Below are 17,116 nucleotides of genomic sequence, written 5' to 3'. Positions count from 1 at the left end.
TACTCCCATATCGAGCACAGTTCAGTGACGTTTTATAGAACTGCTCTCAGTTCTAGCCTCTCATGGACAAAACAGCATTATTCTCCATAAAGCTTACCCCCCTCGTGTACTCCTTCTTACACAACATAGTCCATTGTGTTAAGATATACCAGAGGTGTGCCTGACAGTGACTTGACACCGGCAGACACAACAGTGCCGCTTCACCCTAATTAGCTGATGAAAAAATAATCACATTCTCACAGCATTTCAAGAAAGAAAGATAGAAATAAAGATGTTGATGAGTGTGTCAGAAGACGGTAAGAGAGAGAGATCCACACTTTTCTTCCGATTCAAAGTTTTCTACCTCCCTCTCTTCCTCTCTCTCGCTGCCTCAGCGCCTTCAGCTTCGCTCCCTGCGTTGATGCAGAGTCACACTCCTCTTCCCCCCTGTGCCCAACGGCCATCTCTCAACCCCCGCTCGCGCAGGAATCGGTCTCTGCTCTCTAATCCTCAGATCACAAGTGCTGTTTATCTGTATTCCTCGCCCTTTTTCTTTTTCTTTGCTTTTTTTTCACCCCTCTTCGCTGCAGCATGAGCGCTGAATGCAGCAGTTACTACAACACCGACGGTGCGTTCGTGGTGGCTTTCTCCTGCCCCAAGCCCGGCAGCGCTGCCTTCGCCGTCTACTGTTGCGGCTTTAATGATGTGAAATATTGCTGCGATGATCCCAACAGCTTTTTCCCCTACGAATATGGATACATGTGGTGGCTAAGGTGAGCATACTTTTCCTGCGTTTAAGACTAACGTTCTCTTAATGACTCTTAAAGACTTAGTTGAGTTTGTCAGCTAGTTAATGTGTTTATAACTGCCATTAAGTGATGTTTTTCGCTGCTAAAAAGGCGAAAGTTGTTTGCATTTCTTTTTTACATGATTATAAAACCTTTAAAAAGCTTTTCTTTTACCCCCTCCCCCTCCCATTGCTTATTATCTGCAGGATAACCTGATTATTACGTGACCCTCTGTTTTTTCCCCCCTCAAGTGTGTTTGGTTTCAACCACTAAAAGAATGAAAACATTCTGATTTATCTCAAAGTGTACAGTAGCTTTGGTCTGAAACAAGTGTTTGCACATGTTTAAATGTTAATTATTCTTCCCACCACCCTGTTTTGACACCTGTTTAATGTTTTTTTTTTTGTTTGTTTAGCCTACCAGCTCTGTTTCCTAATCCACCACCCTGTCTCCTCTCAGTATCGGCGCTCTTGTAGGTCTATCAATCGCAGCCGTGGTGCTCCTCGCCTTCCTCATCACCGTCTGCGTCCTCTGCTACCTTTTCATAGCCACCAAACCCAATCGCCTTGACAACGGCCTGCCCCTCAGAGCACCAGGTCAGGATGGGTGTGTGTCAGACTCTTCATTTTGTGCTTTTTTAAAAATGTGGTTCCTGAAAGCCTTAAATTAGGATGGATTTCTACCCTTTGAGTGTGTGTGAGCGTGTGTGTGTGCGTGTGTTTCTGTGCCAGGTGAGGGTAGAGGTTGTTTTGTAATGGAACTGAACCACCTGCACTGCCGGTGAGCTATGACACATCACCAGCAGTGGTATTTCTATGCGCTGCATACATTTCCCTTGATTCAGACATCTACTTTTAGATTATGCTCAACGTTAAAAAAAATGTGCGGCTGGAGTGTGTCATTTCTGAGTTTGGCCTTGAATTTGATTTCAGCAAATTACATGATTGGAATTTCCATGTTTCTGGAAAAAAAACCCCCATAGCTGCAGGCAAACAAGACAAAATGCAAAACCCAAGAAAATCCTTTTCAGGTTTTCAATGCTTGATAGAAGGCAAGTTTAAACTCTTTAGGCTTTCACTGCAGTTCTCTGTTTCTCACTCCTCTAACTCTATGACACACTTAAACTGTTATTTTCTAACCCTGATCTCACCCTAGTTTTTTCATAACCCTGTTGACTTTACCTCCCAAAATAGTGTGTAGAAATGTCACGTTGCCCCTGCTCTCTAAGCAACAAAATGATGAGTAAGGAATGTTAGCTTCATGACAGTTAGCAGCATTTCCACTTTTCAAAATCAATACCACACTCTATAAACTGCTGGGTTGAAAACAAACCCATCTAAGGTGGATGAGATATGGGCACATCAAGCCCTTAGTTTTATATTTTTGCATTTAGTTATTCTAAGATATTATAAGCAGCAACATGAATCCCCAGTATTGTTGCGGATTAGGAACCACAGCCTCCTACAAAAGCTTCAGATTCATGAATACTTGAGAATCCCTCTGTGAATGCTTATAAATACTTAATTTAGTTGACTTTGTTCAGCTTTATGTCATTTTATATTGTTATTCCCTCATCCAAAACATACCTGTAGTGTTCCCTTGATTCTTTCCTTTAATCTCCCATGGAAACCACCTGGGTGGACCTAGAACCGCAACCGCCTTCCTCCTTGAAGCTGAAGTATTTGAGTTTCCACCACAGCACTCCCCCACTCAGCTCCTTCAGACTAGCCAGCAGTAATTAGCAAACACTTGGTGGAACTGCAGATCCGCTGAGCTCATTATGTGAGCTGCTTCTCAGTGCAACGCTGGTAAAAACGTTGTTAGAGAGTTTATAGAGGAGCCATGTTGTAAGGACTTACTGAAGGCGGAGTTTCAGAAAGAGCAGGAGAGACAGAGACCTAATTTCAAGGCGTTAAGTGAGAGAGTAAATTTTCTTTTAAGTCATATTTGATATATACAGCATTTTTGTAACACCTGAAGGTAACATAGTTACTTGATTGTGCTATAAAATGACAGTATATGCCGGAGCATATACTGCACGGAGCGGTTATTTTCACACACACACACACACACAAAACAAACCATGCAAAAGAAAATACAATAGAAATATGGCTTTCATTTAAACTGCTATCATATTTTTGCTTTCGACTCTACTATGATTTATCAACTAGTCTGACCAGAAGTGCTTCAGGATATGCCAGAGGCAAATAACCTTCTGCCCACTTCTTGCTGCATAAAACTGCATATGAATAAACTGCAATGACGTGTTTTTAAACAGAAGTTACTTTATGGTATTAACACTGCATTTTAATCGTGACTAGCTGTTAGAGTTTGCCCAGACCGGCTACTATGGAATTGTGCTAAATAAATATCTTAGTGGTATCCACTGCAGGTGAGATGTTGATTGTTCATATGCATGCATTTAATGTGTATTTCATCAGACACAAAACTTAAAACAATGTCACATTTAAGAAGTGATTGTCTAACCTGGACATCACATTCCTACGTTCCGTTGAGCTAGATTTCCCAGAATGCATTCCATCCTGGCCAATCAGCAAACAGGAGGAGGAGTTGTGAACGACGAGGTCAACTTCCTGCCGACGGTTGTAGTTTAACAATGGAAGCGGAGGAAGTGAACGAGGCCGTTCCAAATATGGAACAAATAAAGTCAGAGCAACAGGAATGTTTAAGACATTTTATTGCTGGAGAAAGATGTAGCTCGGTTTGGCACTTCTCTCTTGGCAGTTGGGGATGATTGTTTACGCGACATTTCCAGTAAGCTTCACACGGGTCTGTCTTTACAAAAGAGCTGGCACATTGCATACCAAAGGTTAGCGATTGGATCAAATCAGTACGCCTCCAAGCAATCTTTTCTTAATTTATAGTGTTAATAATAGTGTCCAGACCCAATGCATAATTTTATGTTCCCTATTTGCACTCAAGTTCCTCAGCATAAGTACCTCCTCACACCTTCTCCTCCTGTTGTTGCTAGCAGTCTGGTTTGTTTGTTGTTCTTTTCCGATGGTTTCTTGTTCTTGGATTTTTCCCTCGAATTTGTTTGTTTTTTTGTTATCGATATTCCTCATTTTTGGTAGAACAGTTTACTTTCAGCTTTCTGCTACCTCTCAACATTTCTCTCTTTATCATTACATGACACAAAGGCCTCTAGCCCAGTGCTTCTCAATTCCAGTCCTCAGGCCCCCACTGCTCTGCATGTTTTAGATGTGGCTCTATTTCAGAACAGCTGATCCAAATGATTGCATGATCTCTTCTGCAGTCATCAAGTCCTGCAGAAGCCTGTTAATCAGCCACAGATTCAATCCAGGTGTGTGGCACAAGGGAAACACCTAAAACATGCAGGAGGACGTAAGGTCCGGAATTGAGAAACAAAGGCTAATTTGTAGCCCCAGTATTTTTTAAGATTAACCAAGAAGTATAATAAATAAAAAAATTTTAAAAACAACTTAAAGGAAAAACATAAGTAATTTGAAAATAGTAACAGATACGTAACAAGACCCAACGTTATGTGTTCCACAGTGTAAACCTTTAACAGAACCTAGCTAGCACTAGCTTTCATTCGCTACATCCTTGGCTTAAAGCTAACGTTATCTTACGTGAATAAACTGGTTTGTAGCGTGAACTACAGTCATTAACTCAACCCCTTGGCATTAGCTGGATACCTTGAAAGGTCATGTGACATCAATATCTAAAGAGATAAAGAGAGAAAAGTGAAAACCCTCAAAGCAGTGGAAGGCTAGCCTAGCCGCTAATCAGACAGTCAAAATTAGTGATTTAAAACAACCCAGACAAGGTTATTTATGAACACTAAGCATATGGTAGATATAACAGATATTAAATGCTTACAATTTCAGAAGATATTCAGCTGAGAAGCTTCTGCATTACTACACAACGTTGAGACAGTAAAAGCTGAGAGCTCAGTCAAACTACTGGGATGCCTTAGTGAAATAACATCTTCGGATAAGAAGGCAACAAGTGTAGCAAAGTGGGTTTATGCATGTAGTGAAAACGCCACATGCTTTCAGAATTACTTTTTTTTTAAGTGACTTTTTTGAAGTTTAGCTAAATTCATTCATTTTTGTCTGTTTCGCTGATCACAAACCTGCTGACATGTCCCTGCAAAGCTGCACCTTTAATCAGAAGACGTTTTACTTGCACCTTCATCAGATACATTATGGACTCAAAGCAAAACTAAATTATTCCTGCAATCAGTGGAGGCTTTTTTCCCAGCTTTTCCCATCAGACTAGAAATTAAGGTTATTGTAGCTGAAGAGTAATTCTGAAAGCATGTGGCGTTTTCATTTTATCAACTGAAAACCCATGTGGGGGAGAAAAATCCTCACTCCACGTTTGTTATTGGGTTACTACCAACCACAAAAGAAGTTCTGTTTTCTAAATACTATTACCAGAATAGTCTCTTAGTGAGATCAGATCAGGTATTATTAGGTTTAAAATATACCCAGTAATTTATTTACCTTGTATTATGATCAATAATGTTCCATTATTGTGCGTGAACTCCACGCCTTCCCATCGCTGACCTCGTTCTCCACCTACAGTGGGAAACAGCTCCTCGAAAAAGATCAAATACACAGTGGAAGTGATCTGATTGATTTAAATCATAGAAAGTGCCAGATCAATATTAAATCTTTTTACTGCGCAGCTGCAGATGTTTACAAAGCAGCTAAATATGTTGGATCAATTTTCCAAATACTCTAAATCATCCAGTTTTTTTGTATAGTGAATTAAATGCTAACAGATTAACGGATAACTGTCAGGAAATAAAACAGGAATCTAATGTCCATGTGGCAACTTTTAACAGTTTTAGAAACCCAACCTACAGAGATGCAGGGTTAGAGCTGCAGCAGATGTTGTTGATTTGATAAATAAATGTTTTTTTAATCATTAGACACCTGAGACTTGATTCTGACTTGGGTTGAAAAACTTTAGACTTAGATTTGGCCCCTCAGAGATTTGAGACGCAACTTGAACTTTGGCCCTGCAAGACTCGAGACTTGACTTGGAAAAGGTGACTTGTGAGCATCTTCGATAAAAATAAATAGTCCGTTCTTTCAGGCCGTCCACTTTTTCTTAGAAAGTTGAGGGTCCGGCTGACTTTAACCAATTTGAAGGGTAAAAGTTGATGAAAAAGAAACAAAGAAAATTTACATAGGTGCCATAAGATATAAAAATAAGGTGATTACTAAACTTGTGTCATTTGTGCAACAGCACATACCTTGTTTTACTCTCAACTTGACTCATTATTGCTCAGTTGATAATGATAAGGCTTCATTTAGCTTCTTCTCTACCTAAACAAGGTCATGAATTTTGACCCGGGTAATATTTTTGGCTCAGATTTCTTCACTTTTCCGGTCCATTACCCAGCATTTGGTGTAAACACCCCTTTTTTGTGGTTTGGTGATTTTTTGTTTTTGTTTTGTCTTTTGTGTTTTTCAGCCGGAGACCCCAACGAGGGACCCAGCCAAGGGAGAGCGGCCAGTGGACCCGGTCCGCAGGGGTTCCGAAAACACATGATGAACAGGAAAGTGGACTCTGACAACGAGCCGTCGGACCCGGAGCGGCTTTTCCAGCGCTGTTTCACCGCTACGGTCACAAGCGTGAAAGTCGAAAGCCCCACATAGGCCTCCGAAAAACTTGCCTTTGAGGACAAAAAAAGAAAAGAAAAAAAAAAGAAGCAGTCTGTATGTCGCGGCTCAGGAAGGCAGGCGAACCTGGACACAGTCAGAGCTGCCAGCGAGGCGCTCTGAGCGGCAGGACCACGGCATTAGTCGACATCATGTGCCACACGCTGTAGTCATGGCGGCAGTCTAGCAAATTGTTGGAGATTTTTCAATTATTGAAGTAGGAAAAAAAAAAAAGAAAAGGAAAAAAAGCACTCCCAGTGCCGCAGAGCACTCCTGGAAGTGCTTGTCACGGTGACTGAAACTTTGCTCCATTTTAAGTGGAAATGGTTGATCTTTCATCCTCACAGAAGTGATTGCCGACAGTATGTGTGGCTCTGTGAGAGCCGGATGATGACGCGGCGGCGGAGGGACTGTGGAGACACACGGAAATGAAAACAGGATGTGAGTTTTCAATGTTAAGTCAGACCCTTGTGACACTTGGCGCTGCCGATATGAAACAGTGTCATCTCAGGAATGCAAGGACTGGAGTGGGCTGCTGGTCTCTTCACTTGCTTACTGTGACGTGTCTTTACATTTAAATGCCAGACGCCCTTTCTCTACGCATCAACGTGACCATGACGAGAAGACGAAGGAGATTGCTGGGGCTCGTCAGAGTCGAGCAGTCTGGCCCCCGTCGTCAGTCAACTTCTTTTATCAGTGATCAAAAATGTTTTTCTTAGCAGAAGACAAAAGTCTCCTTGAACATGTCTAATGACATTAATAGGTTTTTTGTGATGTTAACAGTTTGTGACAGCTTGTATTTAATCACGAGGCGATGATGTAAGAGGTCAGCTGACACCACTGTGAACGAGCAAATGATTGTGAGACTTGAATAAAGCGAACAACAACCTCTGAGCTCTGGCTGAACTGGTGCTGTGCTTCAAGAGAGAGAGTCTTTCACCTGAACGGGGGGAGATGTGAGCTCTGACTGTAGCTATTGGAAAGCAGGTAGAGTAAGTATTGAACACGCTAGTGTTGTGCAATCAGAAAATGATAAGTCAGAAAACGAGTTAGGCTGTCAAGACATGCGAGGCCATTACAAGCATTCGGCTTGCCGAAGTGCTTGAATCTTCATCATTGCAGACTGAACGTCTGCGTATCGTTTCATGGGTTTAACTTAACCTGGTTAAGTTGCTCTTTTTGCAAAGCATTGCTGCAAATTTCCTTGCAGTCTCCTTTGCATTGGTGTAAAGGATATTGACAATTTGTTCTCAATCAAACCTACCTGGCAAAATAAAGGTTACATTAAAAACCATAATAACATTCATAACCCTTCTTACCACTTCTTCCACACTGACACGCTGCAACTGCCGACCGAATTATTTTATCGGGAATGCGATGTGAACGACTAACACAAAGCGGTGCATAATTGTTTAACACGCTCCCAAAGTGAAAGGCAATAATTCCCGGAATCAGTGGTTCGGTTTCTATCGGCCACCGGCAGAACCAAAGCCGACACGGCGAGAGAATCTGGAAGTTACCGGCAAAAAAACACATTTGTGTTTGCTCCTTTCACTTGTCGTTCACTCAGAAAAGAGCGAATCCTGCCGAGAGCAGATAAGGTATAATTTTAGGGTTTAGAAATAACTTGGCGGCAGCTACAATTCTTCATGAAATAACAGCAGCCTGACTGCATTCTCAACCCAAAACCAGAGTACTCCCATAAGCAGCTGATGTCCTCTGAGAAAACCTAATGTTTTTGCTTTGCAATATTGAAGCAGCTGTCTGTATTTCTCCCTGCAATGACGCCACAAGGCCTGGTGATGTGCGATGTTAGTGATCTCATCGAGCTCCAGCTCTGATAAATTGCTTACGTTTTGTTTGTGAGAAAACAGGAGCGACCTTATTACCATGTAGATGCTGATGTGTATCAGAGCTTTACAGCAATGAAGCAGCAAAAATATGCTAATATGAATCTTCAGAGACCATTTTTAGGTCATCCTCCCAATCTCTGGAAGATGGAATATAAAAATCCCAATTAACTTGTTGATGTTTTACTTTTTTCAAATTCAAAAAGTACGAATTTATAAAAAGTCAAAGTATTGCATTGCGATTATGTATGTACATTGATCGGGTAATGGATAACAGTAGATATCATTTTCAAAAGATGTATTCAATTATTGTTAAACAACCGACATGTGTTTTCCCCCGACTTTTGCTGTCGCCATTTTGCGAACTAGCGCAGCGTAGCCACCAGGGGGAGTATGGAGCGGCGTAATTTGACAACAGTTGACGGAAACTGCTTGTGCGTGGGGAAAAAATATCAATTTTACATCAGTTCCAAAGGCTCATAAATAGATTTTTAAACATAAAAACGACGGATTTTATATCTATAATTTCAATATGTTCTAGTTAGTTTTATGAACGCAGAGTATAGCTGCAGTTTGTTATGGTTTTCCCCCCATTAATTACCGTTTTTATTTATTTCAGTAATCGAAAATGTTTTTTCTATTTTCGTTATTTCGTTAGCTGTAGTTAAGCAGGTCACAGATAAATCTGCAGGACGATTATCTCAAAAGACTTGCGGCTGTGATTTTAGAAAACAGGTGGCTCTACTAAAAGGTTGACTCCGGGATGCTGAATACAAATACACTTCACATATTTTGGATTTCTTTTTTTATTTACTTTTTTTTTTTTCAAAACCATGTATCAATTTCCTTCCCTTTAAGACCTACACCACACATTGCTTTGCTCGAACTGCTGCGATTTCATTTCAGCCTCTCTTCTGTGTTTCTCCACAGCTAACCTCGTTGCTGTGTCTGAAAGTTAATCACACGGAGGTAAAACAAGATTCTGTCAAGGTGCAAACATTTCCAAGGTCTAAAAAATGTTGGTTTATTTGACTGCAAAGATAATCTGAGATTAGGGTCTGCTTGAGGCCGAGTCGGGTCAGACTGGATTTGACTCTGAAACGTTTCGGGGTTATCGGGTTGTGATGGGGGACCATTGGAAAGACTCTGTGGCTACAATATGGGATCAGTGTAGCTCTCTTTGTTTTGACTTTAATGCAGCCGTTCGTCGGACATGCATGGCTACATTAATGAAATAAGAGGGTTGATTTAATAGTGGCCGAGTCGGGTCAGAGCCACTCATCTGAAATTAAATGTTGTTCACCAAGAACAGGCACAGTTCACAAGGTAAACCATGAGCAAAATTGCCTAAATGCCAATGATTTTAAATTCTGACCTGATCTGTATTAATAGACGTTCGCTAGAGCAGTGAGAGACGTTTTTGCCCTTTAGTAGATTGTTTGAGATCAGGTTTGCTTCCAGCCTGGTCGGGGTGGACTGACGTCTGTAGTGAACTCATGACTATCTCAGCAGAGATACAGACGTCGGAGGACGACATGTGCTCCGTCCGGAGCTCCGCTCCTCCGGAGTCATACCGTTCTCTGCATGTAAATAATGACTGACAAAAATCGACTTGGCTGTAGAAAAATAGACAATACTGTATTCCAAAACATAAAGAAAAAACATTCCATAAACCAGTGCAAAGAAAGAAAACATTGGTGTGACTCTAAGTATGTTGCATAAATTTATTTCTACCTTCTTTAGTTACTTTAGTTTTATTATGTTCCTTATGTCTAGTTATTTGTTAGTTAAATTTATTTTTCTAATTACCCAGTTTGTTTATGCTCACTCGACCCATGTGCCGTTTTCTCTCTCTCTCTCTCCTCTCACATCTGCAACCCATTTCTAATCAGCCATCTGTACGTTGTTCAGTATATATATATATATAACTTATTCTCAGTCACTCCTTGCTGGTTGCTCCAGTTAAAGCTCAATATGTCCCTGTTTGTTCCTGGTTTCTTTGTTTTTTGTCCTGCTCTGGCTCCCTGTGATCCCTGCTTTTTTTGCTCATCATTTTTAAAAATTAAAACTTTAAAACTACTCGCCATCTCTACCTTACCTCATTTAAGTCCTCCATCAACACCACACATTGTGACACAAACAGAAACCATGCCATCTACCTACACAAATCAATGCTTATTATAAAATTGTCCAAATTACACATATCAGTTGCATGAAATACTTAAAAAATAATCTTTAGGTGCGTGCCGTGGTGGCGTAGCGGTTAGCGCGACCCATATTTGGAGGCCCTGAGTCCTCAACGCAGCCGTCGCGGGTTCGACTCCCGGACCCGACGACATTTGCCGCATGTCTTCCCCCCTCTCCTTCCCCGTTTCCTGTCAGCCAACTATCATATAAGGCAGTGGTCTCCAACCTTTTCATTACCGCGGACCGGCTAAGACTTAGCAATTGTGCTGCGGCCCGAGGTGGGAGGGAGCAGGGCCGTGCAGAGACCTATGGAGGGGCAGGGGCTCAAATTTAAAAAAGGGGCACATTGAACAAGACTATTGTCCTCAGAGGAGATTTCTAATGCAAAGGAGATTTGCGTGATGCACATCATGAATTCAACATGACTAGATGATTCAGCTGTTATTAGTTTCACAGTGGAGAAGGAATTTGTGCAAATAACTTTTTGCCTCATATCTTATTCAGTTCTCTGTGATTCATTTATGAAGAACAAATTCAGAAACCATCTAAGATGATGTGGAGACTGGTACCCATCTTACCGATTGGTGAGTTGCTCATTTCATCCATAACATTTCTATATTTTTGGAGATAAAATGTTTAAAAAAAGCATTTGTACAACAGGACAGAGGAAATATATAAATGACACAGCTAAGCAGTGAAAACCAGAGAAGTCAGGATTTTGTCATCATAAACTAAAAGTAGTTAAGTAATTAAAAATGAGACTTTTACCACACTTCACAGGAAGGCTGTATGTAACTCAGCAGACAACAGGTGAGACCAAATAAATCACCTTAAGTTCATTTTATTATGTTATGAAATTTTGAAAGAACGGGTCTTTTTATTTATAGATTGCTGCAGCCAGCCAATGATGGATCCGACTGATAAAAACGCATTTCAGTCTTCGAGCTCCGCTAATGAGTAAATCAGCCGACTGACCAACCTGGTCTTAAATTAGAGTTTACATGTTCAGGCTTTAACATTTCAAAGGATATAATATGCAAGTACCATTCAAACATTGGAGGATCATGAAAAAAATATGTATATATATATTTGTTATCATTTCAGAAAGTGAAACTAATAGAAAATATAAATTCATTACACAACACAGTGAAATCTAAACAGGTTATTATAATTTAAGATTATGGTTTAAAGATAGTAAAAGATTGTGTTTCAGAAAACTTGCAAAATGTATGTTTTCTATCAATGCTACAATATTACCAACAATAGATCAGTAAATGAACAGAAGAGAGTTTAGCTTTTCTTCTTGTTAATTATTCTAACAGTGTTTTTATTTATTTTTTTTACCACTGTACATTGTGTATACAATTTTGTGTTTCATAAGCAGCTTGATGTCTTGATGGCTCATCATATGAATGTTTTCTGCATGTTTATTCAAATAATATCAGAAGTGAAGAAAATCTTTTCCTTTTTCTTCTTTCATTTTTTAAATCAGTTTTTTATCCCTGCAAACAAAGTGTGTTGAGTGAAACATGGCAGTGGCAGCAGGATGATGTGGGGATCATTTTGATTCTACTGGCCAGGAAAAGTTAGTGAGACTGAGGAGAGCAAGGCAGACGTAACCTGCAGCTGTGATCGCAGCGACAGGCAGTAGCTCAAGCATCGTCTCAGGGGGGCTGAATAGTTTGTTTTTAGATTTTTGCTTGTAAAATGTTTGCAAGCCCTGAGTTAGTTTTCCTTCATTTTCACAATTGTGCACAGCTTTATTGCCAGAGTGGCATTTAAAAAATAAATACACTGAAGTTACAACAGTTTCCTGCAAGGCAGTGCATGGCTCATCATGCTGAGCAGAAACAAAAGTAAGCAATCATTTCTACAATTAGCAAAATGTCACAGTTTATGTAGAATATACATAGTTGGATTGTAGCACCAAAGGTGGTGTGGATGAGACACAATTTTACATAAACTACAAACACTTAAAATCCTCTTTCCAAACACACTGAGCTCATGTTGGTCTTTTGAAGCAACAGCCTTGAATGTCCTGAGGAAAAAACTGATGCTTAACGTTTTTTGTCCTAAAACTAAACTTTCTCCTTGTTGTCAAACTGGGATAAACAATGAATTAAGTTTGTTTCTTTGAGTTTGGACTCTTTGAAAGAGATCAAATCAGTTAAGTAAATGATTTCTAAGCTCTACCCAGATGTGGATCTGAACAAGCCGTGTCCTACTTGCCAACCTCAGAAAGAAATCCAAATGAGAAAACAAGAAATGAAGATGTGGTAACAACCGCAGCACAGGAATAATTACATCAGTTCAGCTAAAGGTATTAGGATGGTTTCATCTTAATGATTGATAATCCACACTAATGCATTAATGAATGGTTGACATTTTCTCATGTAAAAATACAACATTTAGTTAGAACAGCCTATCGTTACACAGAAACCTTACTCAGTATTTCAGAAAAGCATTTTGAGTTATCATTGTTTATGTTTCTATGTTTCGTTTATGTTCAAGTAACAAGAATTTAACACGTCACCAATTTTCAAAGTAGATATCTTTTGAAGATGAAGCTGACATGACATTCTTTCATTGAGTCCAGGAATAAAAGGAAATTAAACCCTAGTTTTATGGTAAGAGAATAAAAATATTTTTCTGTTCAAGAGACCAAAAACTGATCTGGTCTTAATTTAAATTGAACTTAAACTGAAGTGCCACAAATTACTGGCAAACTGTTCAGTTATTGTCTGCTGCTACTTTTATTATGTTTCTTTTTTTTATTATTTAATAACACAGCATGTTTAATAACACAACAGGGGAAAAATAACTCAATTACTCAAAAGTGACCAGGAGGGGGCGACAAAACGCAGCTAAACTGGAAGAACCACATTAACTGGTCTTGCAATGCAATCAAAGAAGCAAACTCAAGAATAAAATCTCCATTGCAAATGTTTTGGGTAGGGTGTCACTTTATGCTGCAGTGGTAAGAGTAAACAGAAGATCTCTGAAAGGGGCGATTCATAAAAACACAGAAAAGAGGCTGAGATGGGGGTGTTAGAAAATGAGAAAATTAAAAAATAAATAAATAAGGTGAGATTAGACATAAAATTCTTTGGCTGATGATCTGCTTGGTGAATCATCCTTTTCACTGAGTTCAAATGTAAAAAAAAACAATAATAATGTCATTATTAGACGTCGTTAAATGTTTTCCTTATGAACAGAGCAAGTAATTAAGGCAAGACATGATAAGTTGAAGAGGATCCTCCTCACTCCCAGTTCAAAATAGATCAAGCAGATGGTTTAGAGCCAGTTTCTAAATGTGACTGATGTTTGTCTAAGTTCTGGGAAAATACTTACTCTCTATAAAACCAATCAAAAACACTTGTATTAATTTATTTGTTTACGAGTATTCTCATAGGTAAAGTTACACGTACGTATGAGTTGAAAAACAGGATAAATACAAAACTTACATTTATGCACATTTACTGACTTAAATTCACAAATTTAGATGTCTACGCATGCATTTTTAATTGACAGTAGTTTTATCTCATACATAACTCCTTGTGTTTCCATAGCAACTAAAACAAACAAGAACCTGACACAGGTCGTGTGACATCATCATGTCATCGGTGTTCTCATCGATGATGTCATAAAGGTTCAAGCGAATATTATTATCATTTGGAATCCAAGAATTCTCAGTTTGCTTTTCAACGACGTTGGAGGTACAACACTTTGATAGAGAGACGATTTCGGACAGTGATTTTAGAAACCATTTCAACTACAGTCAAGATGATTTTAACCATCGGTTGGGGCCTTGGGTATCTTGTTACGAAGGGAGTAGAAAAGTTGCTGGGATATCAGATTAAAGATGAAGACCTTTCAGCAGAGAGATCAACTGACGAAAGTCCAGAACACTTTGATTTTGACGTCGTCGCTGAAGACGATGTAAAACACAAGGATGTTTCAAAGGAGAGCTCATATGAAGATGAACGTATGAAGTATTTTGGATTTGAAGATTTCTTTGAAGAATGTGTAAAACACAAGGATGTTTATGCAGAGAGCTCATCTGAAGATGGAAGATTGGAATATTCTGGTTTTGACATTGTTGCCAAAGATGATGGAATTTCAGGAGAATTCGTAGAGTTTAAGACAGGGAAGTACATGAGTTTTGACATTTTTCCTGAAAATCAGAAGGACATCGATGCTTCCTCTAAAGTCGAGGAAGTTACCATCAATAAGTGTTTGACAGTAAAGACATCTGGAGAAACTGCTGCTTTGGAAAGCATCTGTCTTCCTGATAGCAAAATGGAGCTGGAATTTGAAACCTTCTCTGGAGACACAGAAATTAAAAGTCACACAGACCATTGTGAGAACCTGGACACTAAAGATAAGGATGATGTTGTGCCACATTTTGATGAAGTGTCTGAGCTTTCTTCATCAGAAGAATGGTCTTCAGATGAAGAAAGCTCTGAAGATGATTCTGAATTTGACACTGACCATAACGACACCATTTATGCTAAGAACATTGATGCTTCCTCCAAGGATGAGGAAGTTCCTTCTGGAAGCCCAAATGCTGAGGATATGTGGCCAGAATTTGGAGAAGTATATAAGTTTTCTTCATCAGAGGAATCGTCTTCTGAAGAAGAAAACTCAGAAGACGGAAATGAGAATGACACCAACGATTTCGATGCCATGGATGTAAATATTTACCCAGCCATGTATTTTTGTAAATTCTCCAACTCCTTTTTTAACTGTTGGATGAATGCCACAACGCAAAGCATCATTAACTTGACTGTTGTCAGAAGGTTTGTGGCTCAGCATCCTGAGGAGATTTCTGAACTTTTTTCAGCGACACCATTGTTTGCGAGATGCTTCTTCACAGCAATGTGCCATCCAGGAAGAGACTTTCCTGCACATGAAGTGTTTGCTGTTCAGAATGAACTAATTGATATTCTGAAAATTAAGGATGTGAAACATCAGGACAGGCCAGGAGTCCTTTTGTTTTACATGTTGCACTATCTGGCGGAGTGTGGCATCTACACAAACACTAAACTATATACAACTGACTACTGTGAACATTGTCAGAAGTGTTCACGAATTATTCGTGACCTTGGTCCTGTCGTTCCTCTGCCAAAGGAACAAGAAAATGACACTACATCAACTCTTCTGGAGGATTATTGGAGTGGAATTTCAGAAAGTTGCGACACCTGCAAGTCCAACAAAAAGAGGGATTGCTTTTTTAATGACACGGATGTGATGACCCTAATACTGCCATGGTCAGACAGTCCAGATGATAGACATCCTGTGATACCTGACCCAGCCCTGGAAGTTCCTTTAAAAAATGGAACTCAGTTATATCATCTGTCCTCCGTCATTTGCTGGAGACATTCAACTGCTTCTGACACCAGCAACTTTTATACATATCTGATGTGTGGAGAACTGGTGTTTAAGGCGGAGGATGAGCGGGTATCACTGGAAACGATCGACTGTGCAGCTGACGTTTGCAGCAATGGGTACATCTATGTCTATGAAAAAGCCACAGAAGGACATAATGAATACAGTGTAGGGTTCAAATTCTGAAAAACAAAACACAACAAGGGTGGGTGGAGGGGCACAGGACGGGGGGCCAGAGTCCAAATAACAACAGAAAACAACCCATCAGGGTGGGCGGAGGCACAGGAGATGAAACCCGCGGGGAAAGTCCGGCGGGCGTCCGTTGCGTGGGAGGTCCGGCAGGCGTCCGCGGCACTGGAGGCGGAACCCACGGGAGAGGTCCGGAGGACGTCCGTGGCACTGGGGACGGGAACCAGGAGGTGCGGCGTAAAGACAGAGACAGCACGATGACACCAAATGAGACGAGGACCTGACAAGGGTGGGTGGAGGGGCGCAGGACGAGGGGCCATAGTCCAAATAACAACAAAAAACAACCCAGCAGGGTGGGCGGAGGCACAGGAAGGAGCCAAATGTGGGTCCGGCGGGCAATGTCGGTGCTGGGGCCGGGCCCCTGGAGGCTGGTCCGGAGGTCGACGTCGGCACAGAGGCCAGGCTGCGGGAGGCGGGTCCGCCAGGCGATGTCGGCGCAGGGACCGCGCCACAGGAGGCGGCGACAAGGAGTCTCTGGGAGAATCTGGAGGAGCACTAGGAGGCTGGTTCTCGGGAGGAGCACTAGGGGGCAACGAGGAAACATTGGGAACACTAGGGAGCTCGGAGGAGACGCTAGGGAGCTCGGAGGGAACGCTAGGAAACCCAGAGGAACTAGGAAGCTCTGAAGGGGCCGAGAACCCACTAACTGGGCCCGAAGGCTCACTTACGGGGACAGGCCACGCCAACAGCCGCACCGCCTGTCAGCCCGGTGTCAGGCGGGCTGCCTGGAAACCCATCACCATGGGGACTGGAGCGAAGGCGAGAGTGGGCTCTGTTCGCCGAGGGGCTGGCGCAGGCTTAGGAGCGACGGCTGCTGTGGGCGTGGGAGCGGCAGCCACAATGGTGATGACCGGAGGTGTGGAGGACGCAGGGGCTGGAGGCACGGAGACAGCAACAGCTGAAGGTATGGTGGGGGCAGGAGAAACAGTCTCTGGAGCTGCAGGAGAGGGGGCTGCTGCGGGCTCTGGAGGTGCTGGTTCCAGAGACGCTGGGTCTGGGCTGGCGGAGAAACTGT

At 41.2% G+C, this 17,116-nt stretch overlaps 1 protein-coding gene across 2 annotated transcripts; it reads left to right on the top strand.

The window, feature by feature from the left end:
• Positions 1-381: 381 nt before the first annotated feature.
• On the top strand, positions 382-7,321 carry LOC114145984 (protein shisa-like-2A). Of its 2 annotated transcripts, none has more exons than XM_028019702.1 (3): positions 382-752; positions 1,227-1,373; positions 6,240-7,321. In XM_028019702.1, exons 1-3 carry the CDS (start codon positions 571-573, stop codon positions 6,337-6,339), a joined length of 429 nt encoding a protein of 142 aa, XP_027875503.1. In that variant the 5' UTR covers positions 382-570; the 3' UTR covers positions 6,340-7,321. The 2 variants fall into 2 exon arrangements, with proteins under 2 accessions (XP_027875503.1, XP_027875502.1); XM_028019701.1 differs by having other exon boundaries at positions 387-752; positions 1,227-1,363.
• Positions 7,322-17,116: the final 9,795 nt, after the last annotated feature.

This window comes from Xiphophorus couchianus, chromosome 6 (assembly GCF_001444195.1).
Source record: "Xiphophorus couchianus chromosome 6, X_couchianus-1.0, whole genome shotgun sequence".
Lineage (NCBI taxonomy): Eukaryota > Metazoa > Chordata > Actinopteri > Cyprinodontiformes > Poeciliidae > Xiphophorus > Xiphophorus couchianus.
Note: the sequence above shows the minus strand (reverse complement) of the source record. Positions and strands in the feature narration are given on the sequence as shown.